Here is a 27,873-nt window from a genome sequence, read left to right as displayed (position 1 = left end):
ACACATGCCAGGTATTTTGTTTGCGGACTTGCCTTGATATGATAATGAACTACAGTGTAAGGAGTTTGGACGTTAACGTTCCTAGGTCCATTTCTGTTGCCTTGTCAATATCATCAAATACGGACTGCTGCCATTGTTTTGCCGTCTGTCGGTGTAATGCTAATTAGATGTTTATGTCTGTCCTCTTTCAATCGTTTGAATCAATTCAACTCTTTCTTCCTTGTGTAAGTGTTTATTCTGCATTGTGAATGTTTATTGCTCTATCTTGCATATTGAGGACCCTTAATTGGTCAATAAGGAAATTGAAATATAGTGTCTAAAATCTAAAATAGAATGTAAAAAAAACTCTGTGACATTTAAACATGCATGAGCTTGCATCATCACTTGACAATACTCTCTTTGATTATGAAACTTTTTGTTTCACAGATAAGAGGCCATGCTTTTGTTAACATAATCATTTTGGTCATTATCAGTATTTATTGGCAATTGACTAATAATTTCCGTATTTTGGGCTGAGGACGAACAACCCTTGATATTTTTTAAAATGTTTTGAGAAAAGGGTTGAAAAACGTTTTTTCATCTCACAGCTAAGAATTCAATAGAGGCAGTTGAGGTTTGTTTAAGGATGACGTTTACTCAGAATGAAAAAAAAAATCCACTGATGATAATGAAAAACCATCTATTGTGTGTTATAGACCTTTGCTTGTATTGTTATTTTTCACTTTCAGAAAAGTAGGTCAATGACCTACTTTTTTAGCTAATGGCCATTGAATATTTATTGAAAAATCCCATAAAATTTTACACTACGATTGAGATTTTCTTAATTATAAAAATATTACAAATAATTAAACACTTTAAAAATAAGATACAGTTTATGAATGGTAGTGGCACTAAATAAGTACACAGTATTAAGATTTCAGCAACAATTTTAAGAAATAATCCAGTCCGAATTTCCTCTATCAGTCAAATCCCTTCCCATTTTTGATCCAATTTTACAAAAAATTGAATGATGATAATACAAAAACATTTATGGTATTAAGGAAGGAGTCTTCTCGTTATCAAACATACTTCTTATAATAAGAAATTCATGAAATTTTGACACAGTCAAATGAATCATATTACCAAATGATTCTATTAGTTTAATAAATTTGACCTTTTTGTTTTTGCACAAAGGTCAGGTCAAGGCCACTACCTTTTTCCTCAACGTCAATGATGATAAAAATAAGTGTAGCTCTTTGTAGTTCTGTAGACATTTGTTAAGAATTTGAAGATTCTATTCTTCAATGAAATGATAGACTATCAAAATGTCTATCAGCTTATACTACAAAATTGGAATAAATATTTATATTAAAATTGATATTGATTAGCCCGCATTTCCTCTAATTTTCTTAAATTTTGAAGAAATTTTGATTATTTTTTTATGCTTCCAATAATAAAATATTTCTGATTTTCATGTATCATAAAGACTTTATATAAAGATATAAATTGACAGAAAAGCTAATATATTGACCATTTAATAAGAGAGAAAAACTGATTTTAGTGATTTTTTCACAAAAATCAATGTATACAATGGGCGCTTTAAAAAGCTGATAAAAATGTAATTTGATTGGCAGATCATATTTTAAAAACATATTCTGAAACCCAAGTATCATATCATTAGTTCACATTAGTAAAATAATCAAACATTGTGTTATTGTTTGTAAAATGCTAAAACGGCCTCATTAATCTGCAGCAATTTTGAACTGCAAAACATGTGATATTTTCCTACGCCAATATTACGCCAAAAAATATAGTCCTTGTTAGATTCTAAACATTGATTACTTTTTCTATGCCAAGTTGTATGATAGTAAAGAAGAAAGAAAAATATACTATTTTAATTTCCTTTCATCTTGATTTAATGAACAATTAATCAAATTTACGTTTGACAAGTCGAAAACCAGAAAAGACTCCTTCCTTAAACTACTTATATTGACCTTATTCTGTTGTCATAAAATTTATATGAGGTCAATGATCAAAATTTTGAGATGTGGTGTCTTTTATCATTTTAAAGCATTTTTCAATATTTTTATAATTCGTGCCATAAGATTATTTTAATGAATAAGTGAAGTAAAACCAACGGAAAATATGCAAAATTACATAGACTTAAATATAAAGTTCTAACTTTTAATAATAGACTACTGCCAATAAACTTTTAGCAGAAAACAAAATCTGCAAAATTTAGTCCGAATTTCCTCTGTTTGGCTAAAAGTCAATTTTTGTTTGAGCCTAATTCCATAATAAAGTAAACATATTGAATGTTTTGTCAATAATAATTCATTTCATAAATACTTTTTGTGTTTAGAACAAATTTTACTCATTACATCAAACTTTATAACAATCGGAATTTGAGAACTCAAACCCTGAGTAAACAACACCCTTAAAAATTTTAATTCTACATTTTTCTTAAGTTATGATAGTAGGGATAGGATTATCTGGTCTGCTTTGGAAGTAAATATCATTTTTTTCTGTTTGTTTTAGGTTATGTAGTTATGTATTTTTCAGATGAATTTAGTTTTCCCAGGATTTATATATCGGAATACATATATTTGTTTCTCCTATTTATTCATTGGTATTCTAGAATCATCATTTCCATTCGTGCCTATTTTTTTATCATTCACTTCTTTAATAGCTTCGTTCAAATAGGCATCACGTGGTTTTATTCGTTCAACACAAGATATGGTAATTATTGGATAATACTGTAGATTCCTTATTTTACGCTGATTACTTAATTCCGCGATTCAGACGTTTTCAATCAAATCGCGAGAACATAAAATCGAGAATGCCGAATTATTATCTTTGTTGCATGTAGTTTATATATGTGTCACAAATATAAAAGCGAGATTTTGATATTCGCGAAATGCGCTCCTCGTGATTTTATACGGATATTAATTCCTCGCGGTTAAATAGGAATCTACAGTAACCAATCATTGCCAATTTTGACCAAATGACTATATGGTTACAATAGCATGCCACTGTGCCTTGAGTCTCGGACTTAATGTGTACCAAGTCATTTGATATACAATACCTTATATTTGTATTGCTGCTTTGGGCCATTTTGTACGTTTTTAGTTTTTCAGGACCAACCGACCCCCTCCCACATTTCAATACATTTATCCTTTAATTTTGCAGATTTATTTAACATGAAAATGAACACAATTCACAAATCAATATCTAATTATAAATTAGTTCATTGTTGCTGTCATCGTTTTTAACAGAAAGAATATGCTTTTATCTTACTTAGTAAAGAAAGCATTTATATGGAATAATTCCTTCCTTCTCAGATCTAGAGAAAAATTCAGAATTTATGTACAATATCAAAGTATTAATAACATAAGGAAAATTATGTTTATTATTGGTATTACAGTATGTGTGTGTTTTGTTTTTGTTTATCAGCACCGTGATACTAAATAATGACATTTTGATATCTATGGGCAGCGGAAAGGGCAAAAAATACATTTTTACAAAATCAACGACAAACTAAATTCAGCAATCTAAAATAATATTATCAATGACCATAAATGCAAAACCAACAGTCTTCTTTGCAAAATAAATGTACATAAAAATCAACCAAAGGTATTTAAATACAAATCAAACACAAAAAGTAAAACCAACAGACATAAATGTAAAACGAACATACATCAACATGAAACAAGCGGACGCACAAATAAACGCCAGGTGGCGTTTTTTGGGAAGCAATTTACGTCATCGATTATTGGAATCCGGGATGGTTCGCACCTATTCTGTTTCGCCCTGAGATGTTTCCCACGTCAATGTTTCGCACCTGCCTCGGAGCAAAACATCTGACTGTATCATAATGTAATGTAATGGAGTGTTGATGTAATTAGAAATGTACATGTATATATAGTTAGCATAGATCTATTTTGGGGACCATTTAATTACATAAATTACCGGTATCTGCTTGAACTTTACATTACCCAACTGCATCCACTATTACCAGTCTTATTCTTATAGCAAAAGTGGGGTTAAATATTATTTCCATTCCCATTTATTTATTATGATTTATTTAAAATTATAAATAATATTTTAATGACCTGTTTATACTCGTACATTTGTTCCAAATTTCATATTTGGATGAAAACATATGTATAATCAAATATTGTACAGTCTTATATAAAAAAAAGTCATTTATTTGTTACCCATAAACATGATGATATACAAATATCTGAAAAAAAAAACATTTTTAAAATGCTACAAGACATATGTACATTGTGAATTAAAATTAAGTGCATGTATCAGAATACTTCAAGCTTATCGACACATAGGCTTCGGAACCGGGGGGGGGGGGGGGGGGGGGGGGCTTTTTGCAAAGTTAGACCTAACCATTAGGCACATAGCAGAGTAGACGGTTCAGCCCCCCCCCCCCACTTTTTCTCGCAGGAAATATAATTGTTCCTTAATGTACCTTGAAAGATTGAGAAGTTGGAGTCTTAGGCATACTAGCCCCCCCCCCCCACCCCCCACCCCCACCCCCACCACGGATTAAGATTTTCATGATTAGGGTGAAAATAATTTTTAATGTAGGTTAGATTTTTTCTTTTGGAAGCATAGTTTTACTCCCCCCACCCTCACCCCCCTCCCCCACGGATTAGGATTTTTATGATTTTGGGAATTCGGTTTTTTTCTCTCAATATTTCTGAGGATCAGTCTAGCCCCCCCCCCCTCCCCCCCCTTTGTCAGTCATTTGTTGCATTTCGTATCACTTTAATTTTACTGGGTGGAAGTAATGCAAAATTTACAACTTGACATCTTTGTAAATTTCGTATTTACTGCCATCCGGTAAATAAACAATTTATAGAATAAAAAAAAGTCGGATAAAAATAAAATATTTAACGAGTTTGAATGGATAATTCCATAAAAAATGGATACAGGGGAGGGGGGGGGGTTATGTAAAGTTCAAGCTGATAATTTATGTAATTAAATGATCCCCAAAACAGAGCTATGCTAACAATTTAATATTTTACATTTGTAATTAACATTCCCAAATTTTTCATTATAAAAATACAGGTAATTCTCAAGTGAAAGACAGGCTATAAATGTTATTACAACACAGTTCACACATCTTGTTCTTAACCATATAAAACGACATGGCTTAATAAAATTAGTAAATAAAAATCCTAATCAAGCAAGAACGCTCTCTTGGCCGTGCATGAATAAAGACAAGCACTGTTTCAATAGTTTTTTTTAAAAACATATTTCAATTCTTGTATAGGTAATAATTAATTTCAGAGGAATGGTAATACGAGAAAAATATCTAAATACAGTGAGATGTTTCGCTCCGAGGCAGGTGCGAAACATCTCAGGGCGAAACAAAACGGGTGCGAGCCATCCCGGATTCCAATAATCGATGACGTAAATTGCTTCCCAAAAACGCCACCTGGCGTTTATTTGTGCGTCCGCTTGTTTCATGTTGATGTATGTTCGTTTTACATTTATGTCTGTTGGTTTTACTTTTTGTGTTTGATTTGTATTTAAATACCTTTGGTTGATTTTTATGTACATTTGTTTTGCAAAGAAGACTGTTTGTTTTGCATTTATGGTCATTGATAATATTATTATAGATTGCTGAATTTAGTTTATCGTTGAGTTTGTAAAAATGTATTTTTTGCCCTTTCCGCTGCCCATAGATATCTACAACTTGTATATTCAATTGTAGACATTATATGCTCTCGATTCAAATTAACCAATCGTGGACTAGATATAAGCGATCCCAACATCATCCACATAAAATTACTCCAAAAATTATTGTAAAGACGATTAAACACATCGTCAAAGTCAGATTCAAGAATTTCTTCAAATCACTGGACAGTGTCTTGACAGACCGGAAGTCCCATATTATGGGATATATCCATGTTTAATAATCTGTCATTTTGCCCTGAAAAATACTCTATTAGCGCGATCACGGGTATTTTTCTCTCTAAAAATAGGATTCCAAAGTAATCTTTTCTCCAAATCTGCAAGAAAAAACGTCACTGGTGACTGATACGTTATTTTAAGAACATACTCGGTATACAAATGAAGATTCTGTACACAAAATACCCAAGATGGATATTATATGGATGTTTCCTTTAGAATTATATATATATATATATATATATATATATATATATATATATATATATATATATATATATATATATATATATATATATATATATATATATATATATATATATATATATATATATATATTTTAGTACAAAGTGCAAATAATATATTTACTGCAGTGATTTTCCTTTCTTATACATATTTGCTATTTACAAAGAGACATTTTATAAAATTTACGTTGTCAATGAGTTACTCAAACCACTTTTCTGTGAAATTGTTTGTAAAGGCAATTTCATTATTTACCTTATTTTTCACTACTCAAACTATGGGTTTTTTAAGACTAGAGTTAAGTACATTCACTGCAGTTTCCTTCAGTGATTAATATTATGAAGATGACATTTCATTTTAATTTTTAGAAAATAATGTACTTAGTCAAGGATAGTTATAATAGCTTGTATTTCATTATGCTTTTCATTTTACAACATTTAAACGATAGCTCCCTGTGATAAAATGTTAAACAATTTCTAATGGTTCCTATCTCTGTTTCAAGCCACATGTTATTCTTTAAAACAAAGAGTGTTTTATTTAAAAGAAATTTTAAAGGGCTGTAGATGTAAACCATATACATGTACATGTACGTACGGTTCTTTGTCTGATATCGGGTAGATTTGCAAAATCTTGAAGAATTCGTCTATTGCTGTCATCTATTGCTTGAAAAAGCCGCTGGAATGTAAACAGAAGTTAGAGACTGTACCATAATAGGCATGTGGGTGTGGATGTGAATGAAATATAAAATTTTCCTTTTGGATTTTATCTAATAAAAACTACGGTCGCTTACAAGGAAAAAATAACTAAACTAATTTAACATCTATAGGCCTTATAGTGTCACCCATGCTATCAAGTGTTATTTTTCCCTAGAAAAACCTATTGAACACACTGATATGAATCCTGGTTTAAAGGTCAAAATCGCTATATTGAACAAATTGTATTGAATTTTAAATTGCGTCATAAAGATTGGCCGACACGATCAATGGCTAACAACACGATCTGTCTGGACACATTCAAGACAACGTTAAAACAGTTCTGAAAGGGAGTGTTTAGATTTATGTTGTCCATTTTACAAATAGAGGGAACATACTTTGGATTTTTTTTCGTGTAAAAAAAGGAATGTATCACAACTACTTAATTACAATAAGTAGTTTAATAAGTAAGTAATTTCATTATAGAGGATGTAAGAGTTATAGTATAATTTCACTTTGATATAAAAGGTAATTTTGACCTATTGTGTTGATTATGGTCAGTTTTAAGGTTTATATTACAACAATCTGTAATAAACATAAAAATTTTAATAGTCTTTATTTTAAGAAGTCATGATTAGCGAAAAGTAATATAAATCGGCTGATGTTTCAATTATTTTGAGTTCGTGATACTTAATAGTTAAACTGCTATATATCTTAATTTTGTGATGAATACTGGAGAAGAACTAAAAGTAACACAGGGGTCAATTAGCCCGTTTTAACATTAATTTCAATGTAACCATAAATAAAGAAAGGGGCCGAACTCTGACCCAGATAAAAAACTACCAGTTCGCTTCAAAAGCCTGAAAAATAAATTATTTTTATAACACTTGCAGTATGCGTGTATTTTTCAGAAAAATAATGCCTAAGATACACTTATGCCGAATTTCAAGTTGATGGGTCTTAAAATAGCGGAGATATACGTCATTATTCTTTCGAATTCGCCAGTTTATTTTTACTCGGACATGAGTGTATCTTAGAGATTATTTTTTTTTAAAAATACACGCATATTGCAAGTGTTTTAAAAAATAATTGATTTAAATCAGGTAATAGATTTTTAATCTCAAGTTTAACTGCACATGCGCATAGTAAAATGCCGCCATTTTTCTTCTTCCGCCCCCCCCCCCCCCCCCTTAATAGCAAAAGAAATAAATTGATGATTTCCATTATCTTATTTACATTGAAATAAATGCGCGTCACATATGATAATTCATTTTATATCTGCAGAACATAATAAATACCATAGGGTAGAATATTAAGGATTGAAAAATGAATCAGTCGATCCGTGCAACCGGAGGTTTTTTTCAAATTCGTCTAAAAGCATACAGATGGAGTATTACTGTGTGATTAAATGAACGTATATTGATAACCCTTAAGTCTTTCACTTACACTTGCTTCGTCTTGTCTTAACCTTTGTAAATAAGTCGTCATACTTGCTGAAACTTCTTTGATTCACCAGCTAGGCGATTAAGCATGTGGTTTCACGTCCCTCACGTGGTCTATATATCTACTTTCGTTCTCTTCTTTTTTATTCAAAATTTCCAATAAAATGACAAAATTAATCTAAACATAAATAATAACCATAATGACACAACATTTTTATGAGCCCAATCTTTGGGTGTATAAACTTACATTGTGCCCTCCAACGATTTATTGTATATTCCAAAGACCACTCTGGGTTTCGAATCAATCCTCGACCCAATAGAAAAAATGTCTGAATACTTGGTCGGTAAGTAGACAATAGAAGATGAAGAATAGAAGCAACATTTTTTTAAGTTATAAAGAAAATCCCGTACAAAAAAGTATAAACGCTTTACAGAAATAAAGGGTTTACACAAGCTGAAGGTTTGGTTCTTTGGTTCCTGCATTTACTTAAATTTTGAATTTAGTGTGAGACTGATAATATAACTCACCATCAATACCTCTAGAGAATTCTTGTGAGTGCTAAATTATAGCAAAAACTAGAGCCTTAGTACTCCCATGGTAAGCAGTCTGACCATAAGGTTAATCTTCTTGCCTCCTATGTCTTATCTTTGCATTGTCGTTTTTAATCATTAAGAGCTGATAAGGAGAGACATTGTATTATTGATATGCACATTACAACTTTGAAAGTTTGAAGCATATCATAGGGAGATGTTACCTATCGATGGGTTGTCCATGTGATATTCTGTTGGACCCACTCCGACTAAGTCCCCCCAACATGGATATGTACGATCACCAAGTGAATACCTACAGCCATTACTTTGTCAATAAATATGGCAGTCCCTTATTAATATCACCAGTAAATAACACAAATTAACAACCAAACCTGTGTATTCCTTTGGATCCTAATGATCATAAGTAGGAAAAACTTTTTACATTGAATTACCAATTACCTTCTATTTAGTTCCATAGTCAGCAAGATTACCTCAGCACCAATTACTATTACATATGAAATCGTTATAGTAAATCCTTAATTTGTTGGATTTTCAGTCATTAAGATCAAACCTCAAAGCAATACAAAGCAATGTTGAAATACAGCTTGAGAAATTTTGATTACACTTTTCCCGCTCAAGTGTATCTGATGGGGTGCCAATCGTGCGTAGCCAGCTATTTAGATGAATCACGGTCCAGCACAGCCATACACAATACACGAATACGTAATAATTCAGGACGACTAACCCTTATTAACGCTTACTGGTATTTAACATCTTAAACATCTTCATGGCATGATTGGAATGTTGTCAAAAGAACAAGAAAACGCTGGACAGGAATATTACAGGACATGCAAAATAAAGTCTCTTGCAAGATGTGTCTTTATGAGGTGGGTCCGTGATTCAAATACATCAGCAGCTGTAGAAGGGGTATCAAATTTGTCAATGAGCGGCGTTCCTGGATCAGAAAAGTTTTGGTCCTTCATTTAGGAAGACTCGTCAAAAATCTGGATATAGGGCAGTATACAAATACCCCTGTGTCTTTTTAAATCTGCGAGAGCTAGCAGCAACACTGAAAAATAATCTTTGAAATTGTGAAACCTGTTTTCTCACCTTCATTATTATATGCTTCATATCTCGAACAATAGATTTTTGTTGATGCCATATGACTTGGTACACACCAAGCTTCACAGAATCATTTCGGTCATAATTAGACTAATGACTTATCATTGCCTCGTCATCTTGGTTGAAAGATAAAAATCCACTGATGCCTATTTGAACAAATAAAAGCTATTTCATAGATAAGCATGAACATAATGCATTTAAATACAATGTTAATGATTTTTGTTATACTTTCATGTTAAATACTGAAATCTGATTGGTTAAGACGCAGTTAATAATATTTACTATTACCCTCAGCGTAAGCAACGCACTTGGCAACGGGTAACATTAAAAAATGTTACATGCGCGAAAATTATGCGCGTACGGTTCGCTGTAGAATTCACGTTATTCCTATATAAAAGCAGAAAAATTTTCTTAAAAATTTAAAAAAAGACATTCAGTATAACAAAATAAATAGTGCCTGTTTGGGAGGATAACAGTTGAAATTGACACCCCTCGAAAACCATTGTCAACCTCCGCTTCGCGTCGGTTGACAATGGTTTTCTCGGGGTGTCAATTTCAACTGTTACCCTCCCAAATAGGCACTATTTATATAATATGGAATGCAATATATCCCGGTGTATAAATCACTGAGGAAAACTATAACCGGACACTGAAACATACAATAACACAGAAACTGCTCCTGAGAATGACAACACATAGATTGGTTCCCGTTTCACATCTCACTCAATTGATTTTGCTCGCCTTAAGATTTGGTCCCTCGTTTCGATCGGCACCAAATTTCATGGTACATGTACTTGGAAAAAGATTACCAACATATACATGTTATATACAAAGAATGGTATCCACTTCAAAGATAGACCGATACATCTATAATCCTAGCCTTTGAATATCCATTAAAAGGGCATGGTCACGAGTTTGGTAAAAATTATTTTTCGATTTCAATTTTCACAATGCTTCAGTATGGCATTCCTCTTAGGCAACAAAAATTTGCGTATCACTCGTTGAGTTATAAGCGAGTTACAGAGCTTACAATTCTTTGCTTTGTAAACAAAACCTTTGTTTACATTTTGTATGTTGTAGTGAAAATTCTAGTTTAAGACCTAAAATGAATGTGTTAAACGTTAAAAACTGTTTATTTATGCTTAAAATAACTAAGAGGATAAACAAAACAGCTTGAATAGGATTTTTGGTGGATATATTGAACCTAAAACAGAAACAAAAACAGGGCACGAGCTTTGCTTACATTACAATGAATTGTGAGTCCTGTATCTTGCTTATAATCTACAACAGCAGAAAACATAGAATTTGACCAAAATCGTGACCATGCCCCTTTAAAGACAAATGTACAGTTAAGATTTTATAAACAAACATGAACTGTATCTTCTGAATTCCTAAATTATGACATGCAAAAACTTGTTCCCCGTCCTTTTCTCAAACTTCATGGGAAAGCATCGAACAAGTGTTGCATTTTCCTACTATCTGTCCCAATAGATATGTTAACTTGAAAAAGACCAAATCTTAAAAAGGTATTCTACTCTACTTGGAATTTGAACAATTCTCATTTCGATACAGGTGATTAGTGGTGGCCTACTTCTGCCCCTTGTGTGCAAGTTATTTTGATCTTATTGAAATGTTCTTGCATGTCAACATAGTTATGTTGCATGTTGACATAACTATTTTGCAAGTCAAAATATTTATCATGCAAGCAATTTATCTAGAAAAAATAAATTTTTATAAGGGGCAGAAGTATGCTACCTAGTTTGTTTGCAATATTTTATTTGTACATTTGTAAAGATTGAAGGGGTTGGATTGTTTGGTCTGAAGGGAATATCATTCTATGTATATGTTTCAGATTATGTTTTGTCATTCTTTATAGGAGCAGTTCCTAGAGGTTTTTTCTGTTCCAAGGTCCAGTCAGATGATTATAGTTTTATCCTTAAATCTATACATTTCTATGTATTGTATATCTTATTATTCATTGGCATTTAAGAAGCATCATTTCAATGCTAATCGATTTCTTTGCTCACTGTATTCCTTTAAATAGCTCCGTTCAAAAAGGCATAAGCTGGGTTTTGTTTTGTGGTAGCGATTAGTCAATTACCAATCATTGCCAATTCTGGCTAAATGATTTCTGGTTACTATAACTTTGCCACTGGGCTGTGCAGCTTGGAATTGGTGTGTACTAAGTCATTTGGTATCAGCAAAATTCCATCGTACGAGGTGTACAAAAATGTACTAACAAACATTAAAGAATTGTAAATAGAATAAAAAAGAGCTTAATTTCTCGTGTGAACCATGAACAAATTATGTTCTTTTCATCGCCTTTCAATACAAACGTTTCTGATTATTGATCCGACATTTTCTTGATATGTCTCTTTAGAATACAAATGAAGTTTGCTCTGCTTCGCAAAGGTTGCTTTCATCAAACGGTGTTTCAACCTTTATAAACATGGAAAATAATAACGTTTACCACCAGTCAATGTATTCTGAATACCTGAAAACTTGGATAAAAATTATACACTTCATGGTCTTCAATTTAGCATTCGATCTCTGACCTATGAACCTTATTGATTTATCTAGCAAATGTTGCATCCGTATGTTCTCTCATTACCGATTTTAGCATAGTTTGAACAAACGTGAAACCAAATAACCGTGAGAAAAGCTGTCATTATGACAGCAAAACCAGGTTTCTTTGGTGCGAACAGTATCCATAATCCATGTGTCGACCCTGAATAAATGAACACTTAGTCTACCTGGTATCCAAAGAAACAAAGCACTCTATATGCAATATTCTGCAAAAAAAAAAAGTTCAACAGCTGATATTTTCCCATAAATTAACTAAACTCAAAATCCAAGATATACGCAGATCTTTGATATATATCCAATTGATCTGCAAATATTAATATTTTAGTGTCTTTGCCTGTGATAACATTAGGTATCGATTCTGTGCTATAAAACCCATAACTTCAAATGACGTATAATTGGGGCACCAGCGAGGTTTGCTTATTTATATTTAAATATTTAATAGTACAATGGCTTAAAATTTTATAAATATAAGTAATAAGGAATTATTCTTTAAATATTATGAGGTGATAATTTCGGTCGGGGCATGATCAAATATATCATAAAACCCTTCGGGCTTTATTGGATTTGATCACGATCCGACCAAAATTATAACCTCATTATACTCAAAGAATGATTCCTTATTTCTTAAAACAACACTTCCTATCTTGAAAACTGTAGGAGTATTCCGTACAATAGGGGTACCCTTTTGGCAGTCACTCGCCCATCATTTTCACCATTTCAATAACCAATTTCCTTTGGAAAACCCCATAAAAAATTGAATGTGGTTCTCCATTATTTTTAAAGAGTTTCTCCTTTATATTCTAATTTTTGTACAATTTTTAAAGAACCTGAATATACAAAGTGGCTTTCTGTAAATATCAGCATTTCTAAAACAACTGTTCAAATTATCTCCACTTTCAAGGGGGACTTCACCCTTCATTTGAACAAATCATTGAATTTAACTAGTACATTGCTTCCTGGAAAAATTAATCCACATGATTGTATTTGACAGATTTTGCTTTAAAAACTCAATTAACCAAGCGTTCAGCTCTCAAGACATATGAAGTAAAAATCCTGATGGATATCAAAGTGATTTATTTTTCATTCATTGACACAATTGATATATATTTGTATACATTCTGATTTTGTAAGTCCACATTGATCCATTGTTACCTCAGTCTTCACTGCACTAACCTTACAATCTTTTGATTGCTGGTACGGGTACAAATGATGAAAATGTTTTTAAAAAAGATCACTTGGTATTTTTGAAAACTGATAAGATTGCACTACCTGATGCCTAGTAACTTATACTACTGTACCAATAAAAGAAAAAAAAAGTATAAGTTTGTCACAACTCCCTCAATACAAAATCAATGTACATGTACTTACAAATTCAGTGCCAACTCCGTGTTTTTCTAACAAACAAAATTCAATGCCAATACACAGTGTACTTACAAATATATAAATCCCTTAACAACTTTGATTTGTTTGCAAATTTGCAATTTGCAAAATGTCAATGAACTATTTTAAATTTTATGTACAAATGTGAAATACACAAACTATATCATACAGACAAAACAAAATAAATTTTACAAAAAGAAATTGACGTATGGCATGTAAATAAATGTATGAAAAACTTTCTCAGCTTTATTTTACATCCCTCACAGTATAACAAAATTTGGTGTAAAAATTAAAAAAAATTCTACAGCAGACAAGACATGGCACACGATTTCCTATGACATCACTTCCTGCCCCGGCGACCTTTCTGCCCTCTGTTGATCTGAATGCCACCTCTTCCTCTTTTAGCTGCAGTGAAAAAGACAATAAAAATTCAAAATACTGGTTAAAAGCTGACTCATGAATACTGTTAATTTCTTATTTTATATGAGTACTAAATTCTGCTGTTTGTATCAAAACGAGGGAATATAAAATTGCGAGCACCAATTTTTTGGTTTTAATTTCATTTATTTCAATACCTTATGAAAAATAAGAGTGGGATCATAAAATCCACAAGGGTTGCTTCTTGCAATTTTACGCAGATATTTATTCCCCACATTTAATCTACAGTACATTCATTATATATTTGTAAACTGATCTGTTTTGTACATGAATGGCAAAGGGTGTTTATGAAGATTATAACAGATTTTATGTTACATTAACTATCAACAGCAAATTGTATCAAATACTCATTCCTATATATCTGTGAAAGGCAAAAATCAAGACAAAATTTAGACCATACTCCATTACCAACCTCTTAAAAAACTGTTGTACACTACACATTAATTGCAAAACTGATTGACGCTACAAATTTATTGAACGGAAAGTAAGTGAAATAAAAAGATGTTTATTCTCCCCCCCCCCCCCCTCCAAAAAAATTAATATTTCCTTGGTGTAAGCTAGAGATTTTTATGATTTTCCAATGAAAAAAAAGTCTGAATCTTATTTTCTCATAGAAGATCATCTTTTACCTGTTGGGTTTACACTGGAGTTCTCCCCTGGGGTGGTGGCCACACCCTCTTTATCTCCAGTGGGCGGGGCCTGCTTCTCTGAGTCACCATCCTTTGCTGTACTTGATGAGAGACCCTCTGTATTTGTTCCTAATATGGCAATCTGCAATATAAAAAAACACAATCAAAACTTTTTAATCGTACACACAAACAGGTCATGCATTCAATTAAACTTGCTTCTACTGCTTTTCTACATTGACATTTCAATAATACAAATAAAAACAAGTTAAAGACTTTGAACAGTGATTTGCTTAATTTATGTAACTATGCAAAACAGTCTTTAATACATGTATATACAATTGTCTGTTTGTTGTCTTATTACAATAAACCATTAACTGCATGAATGCTGCAGAGATACTGTGGAATCATTAAATTTAGTGGGGGCCAATTTTCGTGGATTGCTTAAATTTTACAGGTTCGTGGGGACGTAATTTCGTGTATTCTCTAAAACCTACAAAGGAAATATCACTTTATTACCCTAATTTATTAATTCGTGGAGGATGTTAATTCGTGGATGAGAGGTACCCACGAATTCCACGAAAATTGAGCCACAACAAAATCTAATGATTCCACAGTAAATGTATCATGATTTATTCCATAGAAAAATCAGATCATCTTTTGTGAGAAATAAATCTGTAAGTCTTCCCAATATGCAAATAATGTGTTTTGTGTGATGTACACTGGATATAAAATGTAACTACCTGTATGTAACTCTTTTATAAAGTGAACAATGATTTAAAAGTAACAAAAACGACATCTTGCAAGCAACTGTTCAATTGGAAACAGTAACCTGTTGATACAATTACATTTTATGATTATTTAAAGCACAACATCATCACAAGTACCTTATATTTATCATAGTGTGATCTGGACTGGCAGTGGGATTCCTTGGCTGCCTTCTCATTGTTGTAGAATTTACTACACAACTTGCAGTAAAATCCTGTCACCGCAACAATGTAATTCTGGCCTACAACAAAAATAAAATGCGTAAGAATCACAATACATGTACACTGTACATACACTTATTCAAAATATCAATATTTATAAAATTTTAAACAGACTGAGTTAAAAAATTTACATACACATAAACTGAAAGTACACTTTTTGTGTTGATATTGATGTAGACATTCCTTATGTAAATCGGGCAAAAAATTCAACTAAAAACAAAAGACTCAATGCAAATCAAAAAATATAACCATACCAATAGGAACATCTGGACTGTACTGAGGAATCTCTGTGACCACTTTCTCTTTAGTTTTCATGGCAGGGGCCTCCTTCTTGATTTGGTTAGGTGGCACCTTCACTGGGCATTGTGGAAGGACAGCTACATCTTTTTCAGCTGGTTCACTTGTCATTACCTCCATCGGTTCCTGTTTTACAGAACCATTCTTCAGTTCCTTGTTACTGGGAGCATCCGAGACTTCTGTAGGTTTCTTGTTCTCCATTTCCTTGGATTTTTCCTCAGTTTTCTTGCTTTCTGCACTATCAGTTGGTTTTTTAGGTGTCTTGTTGCTGCCTGTTTTCGGGGTTTCAACTTTCTTGCTGGATTTGGCTTCTCCTTCTTTCTTCTCTGTAGTCTTGCTTTTAGAATTTTCGAGAACTTGAGAGGCTAACGCTGTGGTTTCTGACTGTTTGCTGTTTGGGATTTCCTTAATTTCTGCTGGTTCTTTAACTGAGGATTCACCACTGTGGACCTCTTCTTGTTTCACTTCATCATCAGCAGTGGGTTGGTCTGACTTTGTGTTCTCAAGGGATTTAGTTTTCTCTTGCAACTTTTTCTCACCTACTTCTTTATCCTGCATAAATAAGCCATCACATTAAAGCATTTATTACTGACATCCCCTGGCATACAGTCAAAATCAAATCAAATGACATAATATTCGTTTGTATAACATAAAGGCTATAGCAAGCAAGACAATTTTATTTTATACAATTCTTCATAGTCCCTGGAACTGTTTTCTCTGCATAAAGCATTTATCTAAGTAGACAGATAGACATTTTGTAGCATTATAATCATATAGATTAACAATTTCTTAAATAGGATCACTACCACATATTATTTATAATTCATACACATTTATACACGTAGTGGTTATTGATAGTCATTGACAATATAATTATGGTGGACATGTGTGTTTCGTGCTTGTTATTAATCATTTTTAGTTGGGCATATGTAATTCAAAAAACAAAACTAATAATAAAATTTTTTTTTAAAACCTTCATGAATGATTTTTTTAAGACAATGCAGAATATTCTAACATTGCTATTTCAATACTCTTTAAGAGGATTTGGTAAATAACAACCTATCCCAGTTTTTCTACTACCATTATATCTAATCAAAGAAATTTTAGGAGAGAGATGTGTTAATGTAGGCCTACATACATGTAAGTATATTGTTACTTAAGGTTCACATACCACACTCTCCTCTTCGAATCCTACAGTATCGAGCGTCACTAAGTCACCAATGTCTGGAAATTCCAGGTCAGATGACCGATGTCTCTCTCTTCTGCTGCGACCATCACTCTAAATTAGAAATAGCGCTTATTTTGCAAGTGTTAATGATGGCTGTGAGACATCTTGTGAGAGATAAATATAAGTAGAGAGCAAATGAGAAATGAAAACAAGCAATGTATATATGCAGAGACTACCTGATAAAATCCACCTCTTCGCCGCAATGGCCCAGAAAACGGACGCTGGAAATTATTCCCAGACCAATAGAATTCAGAAGGCAGAAAACAGGAGTAATGTTGCAGATGTATAGTTAATAAGAGGAAAAAGAAAATGAAAATAATGAAAGACAGATGTTAAAATAAATAGAAGAAGATACAAGTATATGAATGAAAGTATCAAGGTTTAATTATTATGTCACATCTAATAGTTGGTGAAAGAAGAGTGATAGCTACAATATAGGTATATTAATTGAGCCATGCTATCTTTTATATTTGGTTTCATTCACTCACATGTCTATCTCGCCCATCTCGAGAACGTCTTCGATCTCCATCACTTCTTCTTCTGTCTTCATCCCTAGAGTTTAAAACATTGTTTTAAGATAAAATTACGGTAAATCTCAATATGATAATTTTATGTAATGTGTTGCCTGATTGGTTTAGACAGTCACATGACAGAGTAAACAAAATGTCTTGTCTACCAGGAATTGATAATTTATTCCACCTCATTGGAAACCTCGAATTTTTCATTTCAATGGTATATGTATTGAAAGCTGAGATGGGCATATTATGTAAACTACTACTAATTCAATTATAATATATAATACACGACAAAAGAGGGAATAACAGAGGAAACCATTTATAACAATTTTGCCTTTAAAAAGCTGAAAAACCATTAGAATTCAACACATTTTGTATAAATGTAAGATATTTGATATGAAGTATTTACTGTATGAATGTTTGGTAAATATCAAGATTTATTCCCCCAGATACATCAACTTTCCTTCAGGCAATGCCCTTGGGAAATATGTTTTTCTTTATGAAATAAATCTTTATATCTCCCTCACAATCATGCAATAAATGTTTATTGTACCACAAAGACTGACAGTAAGCATGATTTTAAAGGCATGTACATGCAAGAAAAAAACTGACATGAATAAATGAACCACAATTAATATAATTTCATACCTGGTTAGACTGGTAATATCTTAGGTACAGGTACTATGGTTTCATTAATATTCAAGGGTATCAATTTTCGTGGATAAAGTGAAAATCACAGTTTCAAGGATACATAAATTCAAGGCCAATGACCCATCAATACAAAATGTTAATAGAAATTGCATTTCAATGAACATTTAATTTCATGGATCAACTTAAAAATACAATCCACGAAAGTTGGTATTCAACGAATATTGATGAAACTATAAAGTATAGTGCAAAATTGAATTAAGTGTAAAGATCAAAACTCTTTTTCTTATCATGTACATTTATGAATAAATAGTTATGTACCTGTTTATCAAGATTCAGTATCAGAATAACTGCCTCAACAACCTTTAGTGATGTAGGCTACATTCTCACCTTGGAGAGGATTCGATCTTTCTGAGATGTTCCTCTGCCTTAATTCGTGAAATAAGCTGATTGGACTTTTCAATGTGAAGACCCATCATCGCATCCATGCGGCTTTTGTGTTTCATGCCGTTCATATGCTTAGCGAATCCCTATTTATAAAAATGTTTTTGCAATGAATTATTTACTCCACTCCACTCCCCCTATGGATCGTTTTGTGAGAAGAAAGATTTTGATGGTTCAAATTTTTCCATTCAAACATTTAGAAGCATACACATGCAAAAAAAATCTGTCCGAGTGACTACATGTTATTAAATACATGTCCTATCAACAACTTACAATGCAGTGATTATTTACAATTTATTCAATGATATCAGCATGTATCCAAAAATGTTTCTCAAGGTTAAAAAGTTCTTTTGCTTTTAAAAGCAAAATTACTATTAATTTCTTTTACAAAATCAACTAAAATTTGTTTGCAAATTTTTTTTCTCAAAATTCCAAACAATCAACAGCATAAATTTGCTGGTATTACAGTAGCACTACAGTATCACATCCAATAACATTTTGTCAAGGTCCTAGCTAAAATATTGGGTTATTTTAAAATAAGGTATTGAATTTTTTGGATCAATAGTCCAACAGCAGCCATTCTGGCATTAAATTATTAACTACTGATTTTACCTCAACATCCCGACACTCAGTGCTGCAAACATGGCAGAAGAAATTGGTCATCTTTTTGCTAGAATCAACTTTCTGCAACAAATGAAAATATAATTCAAGATAAAAATCCATATTTAACGAGGGTCATATGTTAGGTCATCTAAATAAAATGCAGACAGTAATATACAAAAAGATATGGTCACATCTGATATAAAATATAAAAAGAAAAAAGTAGAAAAAACAAGAAATCTGTGAGCCAATGCTCACTAGTGATACCCCCGCTCTGATGTGAATATGCAAAATAAGCAAAGTAGACATTTAACAGAAAGCTGGCATCCGATTGGTACAGAAATATATCCCACAATATGGCATGCCTAAACAAATAGTGTGTTAAAATTTCAAGCATCTGCGATCAATAGCTGCTGAGAAATCTTTGAGGAAAATTTGTTTGAAAATTTTGGCTAAAATAAACAAAGTACTCATTTAACAGAAAGATGACGTCCGATTAGTACAAAAATATATCCCACAATATGGCATGCTTTAACAAACACTGTGTAAAAATTTCAAGCATCTGCGATAAAAAGCTGCTGAGAAATCTTTGACGAAAATTTGTTTGAAAATTTTGGCTAAAATAAACAAAGTACTCATTTAACAGGAAGTTGACGTGTGATTGATACAAAAATATATCCCACAATATGGCATGCCTAAACAAATAGTGTGTTAAAATTTCAAGCATCTGCGATAAATAGTTGCTGAGAATTCTTTGACGGAAATTTGTTTGAAAATTTTGGCAAAAAATAAACAAAGTCGTCATTTAACAGGAAGTTGACGTCTGATTGGTACAAAAATACATCCCACAATATAGCATGCCTATACAAATACTGTGTAAAAATTTCAAGCATCTGCGATAAACAGTTGCTGAGAATTCTTTGACGGAAATTTGTTTGAAAATTTTGGCTAAAAATAAACAAAGTCGTCATTTAACAGGAAGTTGACGTCTGATTGGTACAAAAATATATCACAAGATATGGCATGCCTATACAAATACTGTGTAAAAATTTCAAGCATCTGCGATAAACAGTTGCTGAGAAATCTTTGATGAAAATTTGTTTGAAAATTTTGGTTAAAAAATAAGCAAAGTCGTCATTTAACAGGAAGTTGACGTCCGATTGGTACAAAAATATATCCCACGATATGGCATGCCTTAACAAACGCTGTGTTAAAATTTCAAGCATCTGCGATAAATAGTTGCTGAGATAAATGCGACAGAAATTTTTGTTACGGACGGACAGACAGACGGACAGACAGACAGACAGACACACAAGGGTAAAACAGTATACCCCCTCTCCTTCGGAGCGGGGGTATAAAAAATAGAGAAGTAAAAAAAAAAATTCTTTACATAATGTTTCAAAAAGCAAGTAGAGCTGACAGTTACAACAGTATCAAAGGTCACATACTATAATGTCCTGATATTGAACCTGCCAATATTTTTGAATAGCAATTGAGGTCAGTGGCTTTTGAGAATAACAGTGACAGAAGATTAATGCATTTTTCTTTTTTATTCTAGTAATGTTTATATAATATATATCTAAAAAAGCAGCAAGTGCATGACTGTAGAATATCTGCATAATTTAAAGTTTCCTAAGTTTAAAATTTTTTACCTCTTTCGTTTTTTCCTCTTTCTCATCCTGACTTTTTTCCACCATCACCACAGTGACATCTTCAATATCTTCCACCTCCTCCATGTTGGAGGATATCTCTGGTTCATCCGTAATGTCAATAACTTTAATTGTTTCAGTGTCTGCCTCAAAATCCAGGATCTACACAAAGCAAATCATCACAATTACAAATAGCAATAGAAATAGAGATGATAAGTATTACATATTGCTAATTTGCCTTAATATACCTGTTAATTGTTCAACAAGTAAAATTATGATGTGTTAACAATCTTTCTGACACTTACCTCATCTTCTGTAGGTTCCTCTGGGTCATACTTTTCTGTCAGATTTGCCTGCTTTGGCTTTGTGGCAGGTACCGGTAGCAAGCCGTCTCCAATTTTCTGTGGGATGACCACCGCGGGGCTTTGTTGCTGATTCTCAGTACTGGCGGGTTGTGGTTTTGCTGTCCATGCTGAATCCTGTTGGCATTTGGGAGGGATGCCTGGAGCGCCATCTTGTAAAGGAAGCATGCAACAGAATGTCATGATAATGATTTGTTAAGTTCTTAAATAAATCTAGAAAAAGGAAGGACATGCACCCCAGAAGAACCAAAAGAAAGAGAAGATGAGGAAAAAGAATAGAAAAAATTTTAAGACAGAGAGAAAGAATAAAGTTGGAAGAGAAGAAGTTAGAACATAAAAAAGATATTTCTAAAATCAAACTGATTTTCATGGTTGCTAGGAGTGAGAGAAAGACCCCATGACAAGATGTATACAAATTCCACAGACACAGATAATGCTTACTTGACAGAACATGTGAGGCAGTAGAAAGATTTACTGATGAGTGCTAATGCTGGCTGACTACAAACACTCCAGAGATTCAGATCTGAATCCTTCCTTTTAAATTCAGTACCAATGGGGGGACAAAAGAGAAAGCAGTGTGGCAGATAAATGTATCTGCAAAGCATGAAAATACCTGACTCCTTCCTGCGAGGAGTTGAGGAGCGCGAGTCCGCTCCCTCTGAGGAACGCTGTCTGTCTGGAGAGTGTCTCCTCGGACCTCGATTTGAACTGTTGTCATATCTTCTATCAGGCGTTCGCTGAAATATGTCAGTAGAGGGCAGGGTATAAAGATTAGAAACCAAAAGAAAACAAGCCACTGTGGTAAAGATGGCGGGTCAGTTTGTTAGGGTGGACTTTTGATGGCATCCAGGATTGGCTATGGTGTAGACTACAGAACTAGTGTATAGGCAACAAGGGGGCTTTTCCATAGTGAAACCTATTTGAACAGCAGATATGAAATATATTCCATTCAAGAGTATCACTGATGAAAAAAAAAACAAGATTACAAAGTTTCAACATTGGAAATCATAACAAGGGAACTATCTGAGAAAAGTTGGCAAATGATTATTTTATTCTAATTAAGGACTCTGGTGAGACCAGAAACTTCAAGAATTGAAATATAAAGTGATTCTGCAGTTTACTACCATATAAATTCTTGTTTATTTACAATATACAAGTAAGATAGATAACTCCAGTAATCAACTTATACATGTATTGAGGTCCACTGGATATAGCTGCCAGATTTAAAGAGTGAAAGGTGAAAAACTTGATCTCAGTAAAATCCAAAGAAAGAACAAGTCATGCAAATTTGGTTATGCAGGGCTTTGGGGTTGCAAAAATATCTCTCTATCATTATGTTTTTAACAGGAAAAGCTATACAGTAACAATTAGAAAAGATGGTATCAGATGATATGAGATGTATATGAGAATTATAAGTTGTAAATGAATTATTCAGCATCTGATGAATATGTCTCATCTTTCAAAATATCTTCCACCTATAAATGGAGTAAAATATGCATTTAAACATCATACAAAGTAAGAAGACAGTGGCCAATGGTTGTTATAAAAGGTAAAAAAAAAAATAGATGATAACATTAAGGCTGTGTTGGGGGGAATGGAATGATGCAAATAGCTCATCAAACCATTATATGGATAAGTAGCCGAGATTGTGACCTTTGGACGGAGTAAATATCCTTTAACTGCCATCGTTTATTCCACGATTGTGGGGGTCATCAGATTATCATCAATATTAACTTGTTATCAAAATTCAGAGATCTAAAAAAGTAGAGGAAAAAAATAATGCTTGATTTCAACACGGAGAATCTTCAGATATCCAACTTCTTTGCTGCTTCTTGGTATTAGGAACCAGTTTAGAGGTACCAATACAGAGATTTGGGTCTCCATATACAGATGTCTTCCAGTGCTGAATTATGAAACACACAGACAATTCTTATGTAATTCAAAATTAAAACATCAATTCCACAAAAATGAAATCAACATGTACATGCTTCTTCCTGTAAAGCACTATGTAAGCATAAAATTTGTGAAAAAAGCCTATGGAGACATTTTGTTTGGAAATTGTTTTAATGAATAATCTATTGAGGTGAGAAATGATGTTCAAAAAGTTTGAGTAAAATATTTTCAGGAAAAGTTTTCACGGACATTCAAATGTTACTGACTTTCGTGACATAGACAGTAAATATTTCAAACAACTAGGCTACGTATTGCATGAAAACGTTTAACTAAAACGGAAAGAAAAGCAGTCCCCTGTGTTCAGTATATTTTAAGGTGGTTTTCAAATTATGTTCTATGCCTTCAAACAAGAAAAGATGCATGGTAGCAATTTTTTCACAAATAGATTTTCCAATGAATTTGAGATGGATAGTGATAATCAATTTCCTAATGAGTCTTTCTCCATTGTTGTTGTTTTTTACAGCTGGTAAGTGATTTGGGAAGATAGTTCGCCTTCATGGTACTCAGTAATGTCAATTTATTGGTGTAATTTAGACAATGAAAATCAGAAATACCTGCTTACATAGCATTTGAAGGCTGTAATAAATCTGGCAAGATAAATCCAATTATCAATACTCCAGAGTTAATCAAACCTTAATCATGTAAACAAATATGAAATCAAATATGTAATTTTCAACATTTCAGAGATCTAGAGATATCATAAACAAATAATAAAACAAACAAGGAAGAAAGTTGAACAGAACATTGAGATAATAAACCCAAAATGTGCCACTTTATGCATGCAAATACGTTTCATATTTTCTCAGTTTTACTGTAGACTAAAATTGACACCCAAAACATCTTTTAAATAAAACAAAGATGTTCCAACATAATTCTGAATATCTGAAGATAACTGGAAAGTCAAGGAACATAAAATGGTTAGTACATTCCAAACAGTCCGGATTAAACAATATTCAGCATATCAAATGAAAGTTATTCCAACTGGTATTTCTGAATTCCCTACAGACAGAGGTCTTGCATTCTAGAAAGGCCATCCAGTATTATGATATCAAAATGAATGAGGAAATCAGCTAAATAACAATTCTGCTTTTCGGAGAAATTAAACATAGATTCACTGAGGACCATCCTCATTCACAAATAGTACACATTGCATAGCGGCAACATATTACAGTTTTATCTCAGCCAGCAAGCTGTACAAGCATCAACAAGGGTATGTGATTCAGGCTTTTTGTCAGGGTTAACTGTAGGTGGGGGGAATGGGGTGATGAGTTGAAAGCATTGTTTCAAAAGCAGCAAAAGTAACAATTATCCTGAGAGAAATACCCCTGTAAGTACAGTTTACTGTAAGGCCTAAGTTGTTCTTTATGTAGAGAATATATGAGACTACTTGAAAGCAATGTTTTAAAAGTAGCAAAAGTAACAATAATCCTGGGAGGAAACGCCCGTCTGAATAAAGTTTCACCGTTTTATTTTATGTAGAGAATCTATGACGCTATTTCTTTTTTCTCCCCATGCTATCTATAGCTTCAGACAAAATATTGCAGTGTTCTATACGTAAGTATCCAAACTCTTTGCCTGAGAAAACTTCTTTGAAGAATCAAAAGCATTGTTTAAGGAAATTAATAAAAGGATAAACAACAGAGTAATTTATTGTTTGTACAAGATTATATATATGAAGGAAAAAAATACCTTTTGAGGCGTCAATCGTTGCTTCTTGAACCCCCCTTGGTCCCTTGGCCCAGTAAATCCCCTCTTTCCTTGTGGTTTCTTTGTGTTGATGTCCAGGAGGGAGGGAATACGCCCTGACCCTCTCTGATTACCACCAGGACCTCCCATCATGCTCGGAGACATGTTCTGTGGGGTACCCAATAAACCTGGTCCCCCAAATCCTGGATTCAGTTGATTTCCTGATTATCAAAAGTACCAGTAAAAAGACCATTTACTTGCTAGATATTCCAATAGCAAAATTGTAGCAATATCATTCAAGTACAAGTACACACATGATGATGATCAGAAAATACATTGAAGTTCTATTCTACAATTAATGGGCATTTAAGCTTTCATGCTAAATGTTGACATTTAAGAAAGTTTCCATTGAAACATTTGACTATCTTATGGTAATATTTGGTCTTTTCCCCCACAATACAAATATTATTAGTAGTAAAATGTTTATCAAAGAGAGTGAATTTATATCCACTGCTTGATTGATTTCTGACCTCTTTTGCTCTGTTGCTGCAGCAACAGATTGTTGACCATCTGTAGCTGAGTGTCCCTTAGCAGGGCCTCCTGTTGCTGCTGTTGCTTCTGTAGAGTCATTAGGTTGGCTTCCATGCCAGCCATTTGAACCCCAAGTCCACTTCCTTGTGGTCTCATTCCTTGACCACCAATATTTGGGGGACTCATGGCCAGATTTCCAACACCCTGCATATTTCCTGATCTAGGCTGATTTCCGATACCACTATATCCACCTTGTAAGCACAAAAGTTCAATTCATTAACATTTTGAATCTCAATCTTATCTTGTTTATATTACTTTTGTATTCAAATCTTTAAAACTATCAATATAAATATTTCTGAGAAGAATTTATTGAAAATTTCTAATATCTCTCTTTACCTTGGGCCCTGAAATCGGTGTCTCCTCCTACACCTGGTCCAGATCCAAGTATACCTTGTCCCTTGGTCATTATGCCAGGACTTATTCCTCCCATCCCTAGTCTACTATACTGGTCCTGAGTCCCTCCCATACCACGGTCATCACCAAAGCTACCTCCGACTGACAGTCTGTCTTGTCTCACTGACTTCATGGAGTTCCTCCCAGAGTAAAACTCATCATCATTCCTGTAATCATGGTCATGGCTTAAGTTTCTGTCCCCTCTGTTCATCATTCTATCTCCATCTCCAAATCTACCGTTGCTATTAGTTTGATCTTGGAAGGAATTGCCTCTCATGTCAATATCTCCATAGAAACCTTCATTTCCACCTCCAAATTTTCTCTCTCCCAGGTCTCTTGCGTAACCTCCCCCATCTCCAAAATAACTGTCTTGGTTGCCGCCAAATGAGGTTTCTCCTCCTCGGAATCTGTTCTGGTCACGTGGTGAGAAGTTCGAAGACACTGGAGGGTTGCCAAGAAGGCCTTGTCCAAAATTTCCTCCAAATCGGTTCATTTTTAAAGATTTTTCATTAAAAGACAGTCTTGTTCTGGTTGTTTACAAAACCAAACCTATAAAAGGAAAAAAAAAACAAATTAGGTCAATATTTTTTTTCCAAAATTATAAAATGTATTTCAAGTTTCGAGAGATTGTAGAAACTGATATATCATAGAGCGAGATACAGGTGTATTAAACATGAAGTTATTATTTTGCTAGTTGTTTGCCAACAATACAATTTGTTTACAATAACAATAGAATTATTTTTTTGAAGGGAAAAATTGCGGAGTTTTACAAACTTTTGTTGATAAATAATTAAAAAATGTTAATAAAATAATTGACATTGCTCCATATTAAACCAAACTATGTCAATTTGCTCTGCAAAAGTACATAACTGCAGTTACAATGAAGTGACAAAGCTATCAAACTCATTGAGCTCATTTCAGTGTTCTCCTTTATAATACCAGATGCATGACACTTTATAAAGCAGATTAATGTCCAAGTTGGAATTGAACCAACAGTATTTGTCCCAAGTAAAAATTCAACTTTCACTTTGTAAATTTTTTTTAAACCTGCATACTTTACGCGAATCACGTTAAGTTAGTTACCCTCTTCCATATCGAAAATATTCATTTTATCGAAATTAATTTATGTATTTCAACTAATAAGTTTAAACAGTGTTTGTTTATCATGGAATGGGCAGCTGATGGGACTCTGAAAAAACATGTAATATTTCCATGTCAATTTCACAGAATTCTAACGTTACATACAGCAGGATGTGTGTATAGTTAATCAATAATGCATTCATTGCATAATGTCTGGAATCGTCATATAGTTAAGTAATGATGCGTAAAAAAGCAGTCTTAATACTTACATACGGACCTTTTTACCAAAAATTGACAAAGTTTTATGACCACTGTGCCCATGGGAAAAAATTTGTATTAGTAACTCGAACATTGAATATTCGAGAAAATTATCAATTAATTCAAACCATAATATAGACGCTGTATAAGGAACAAACTAACTTGATTAACAAACGTAACATACAAAAATAATTATGATTTCTCTGGATT

At 33.0% G+C, this 27,873-nt stretch overlaps 1 protein-coding gene across 3 annotated transcripts; it reads right to left on the bottom strand.

Moving 5' to 3' along the window:
* Positions 1 to 13,583: 13,583 nt before the first annotated feature.
* LOC105319204 (muscle M-line assembly protein unc-89) lies at positions 13,584 to 27,802 on the bottom strand. 3 transcript variants are annotated; one of them, XM_011416626.4, is made up of 16 exons: positions 27,675 to 27,802; positions 26,269 to 26,874; positions 25,872 to 26,123; positions 25,345 to 25,562; positions 22,316 to 22,439; positions 21,646 to 21,854; positions 21,344 to 21,502; positions 19,704 to 19,775; positions 19,038 to 19,177; positions 17,973 to 18,036; positions 17,661 to 17,705; positions 17,428 to 17,535; positions 16,214 to 16,808; positions 15,858 to 15,979; positions 14,974 to 15,115; positions 13,584 to 14,311 (listed from the first exon to the last, which is right to left on the bottom strand). In XM_011416626.4, exons 2-16 carry the CDS (start codon positions 26,816 to 26,818, stop codon positions 14,247 to 14,249), a joined length of 2,865 nt encoding a protein of 954 aa, XP_011414928.3. In that variant the 5' UTR covers positions 26,819 to 26,874; positions 27,675 to 27,802; the 3' UTR covers positions 13,584 to 14,246. The 3 variants fall into 3 exon arrangements, with proteins under 3 accessions (XP_011414928.3, XP_011414929.3, XP_011414930.3); XM_011416627.4 differs by having other exon boundaries at positions 27,683 to 27,741; XM_011416628.4 differs by lacking the exon at positions 17,661 to 17,705.
* Between the last annotated feature and the right edge of the window lie 71 nt (positions 27,803 to 27,873).

This window comes from Magallana gigas, chromosome 2 (assembly GCF_963853765.1).
Source record: "Magallana gigas chromosome 2, xbMagGiga1.1, whole genome shotgun sequence".
NCBI lineage: Eukaryota > Metazoa > Mollusca > Bivalvia > Ostreida > Ostreidae > Magallana > Magallana gigas.
This window is presented reverse-complemented; position numbering and strand designations above follow the sequence as displayed.

Excerpts from the sequence above, each read along its gene's own strand:
- LOC105319204 (XM_011416626.4), bottom strand. The coding sequence starts at position 26,818 with ATGAACCGATTTGGAGGAAATTTTGGACAAGGCCTTCTTGGCAACCCT. Across the intron at positions 15,980-16,213 it reads CAGTCCAGATGTTCCTATTG|GCCAGAATTACATTGTTGCG; the intron begins GTATGGTTATAT and ends TTTTTGTTGTAG. Across the intron at positions 15,116-15,857 it reads CACACTATGATAAATATAAG|ATTGCCATATTAGGAACAAA; the intron begins GTACTTGTGATG and ends TTTATATTGCAG.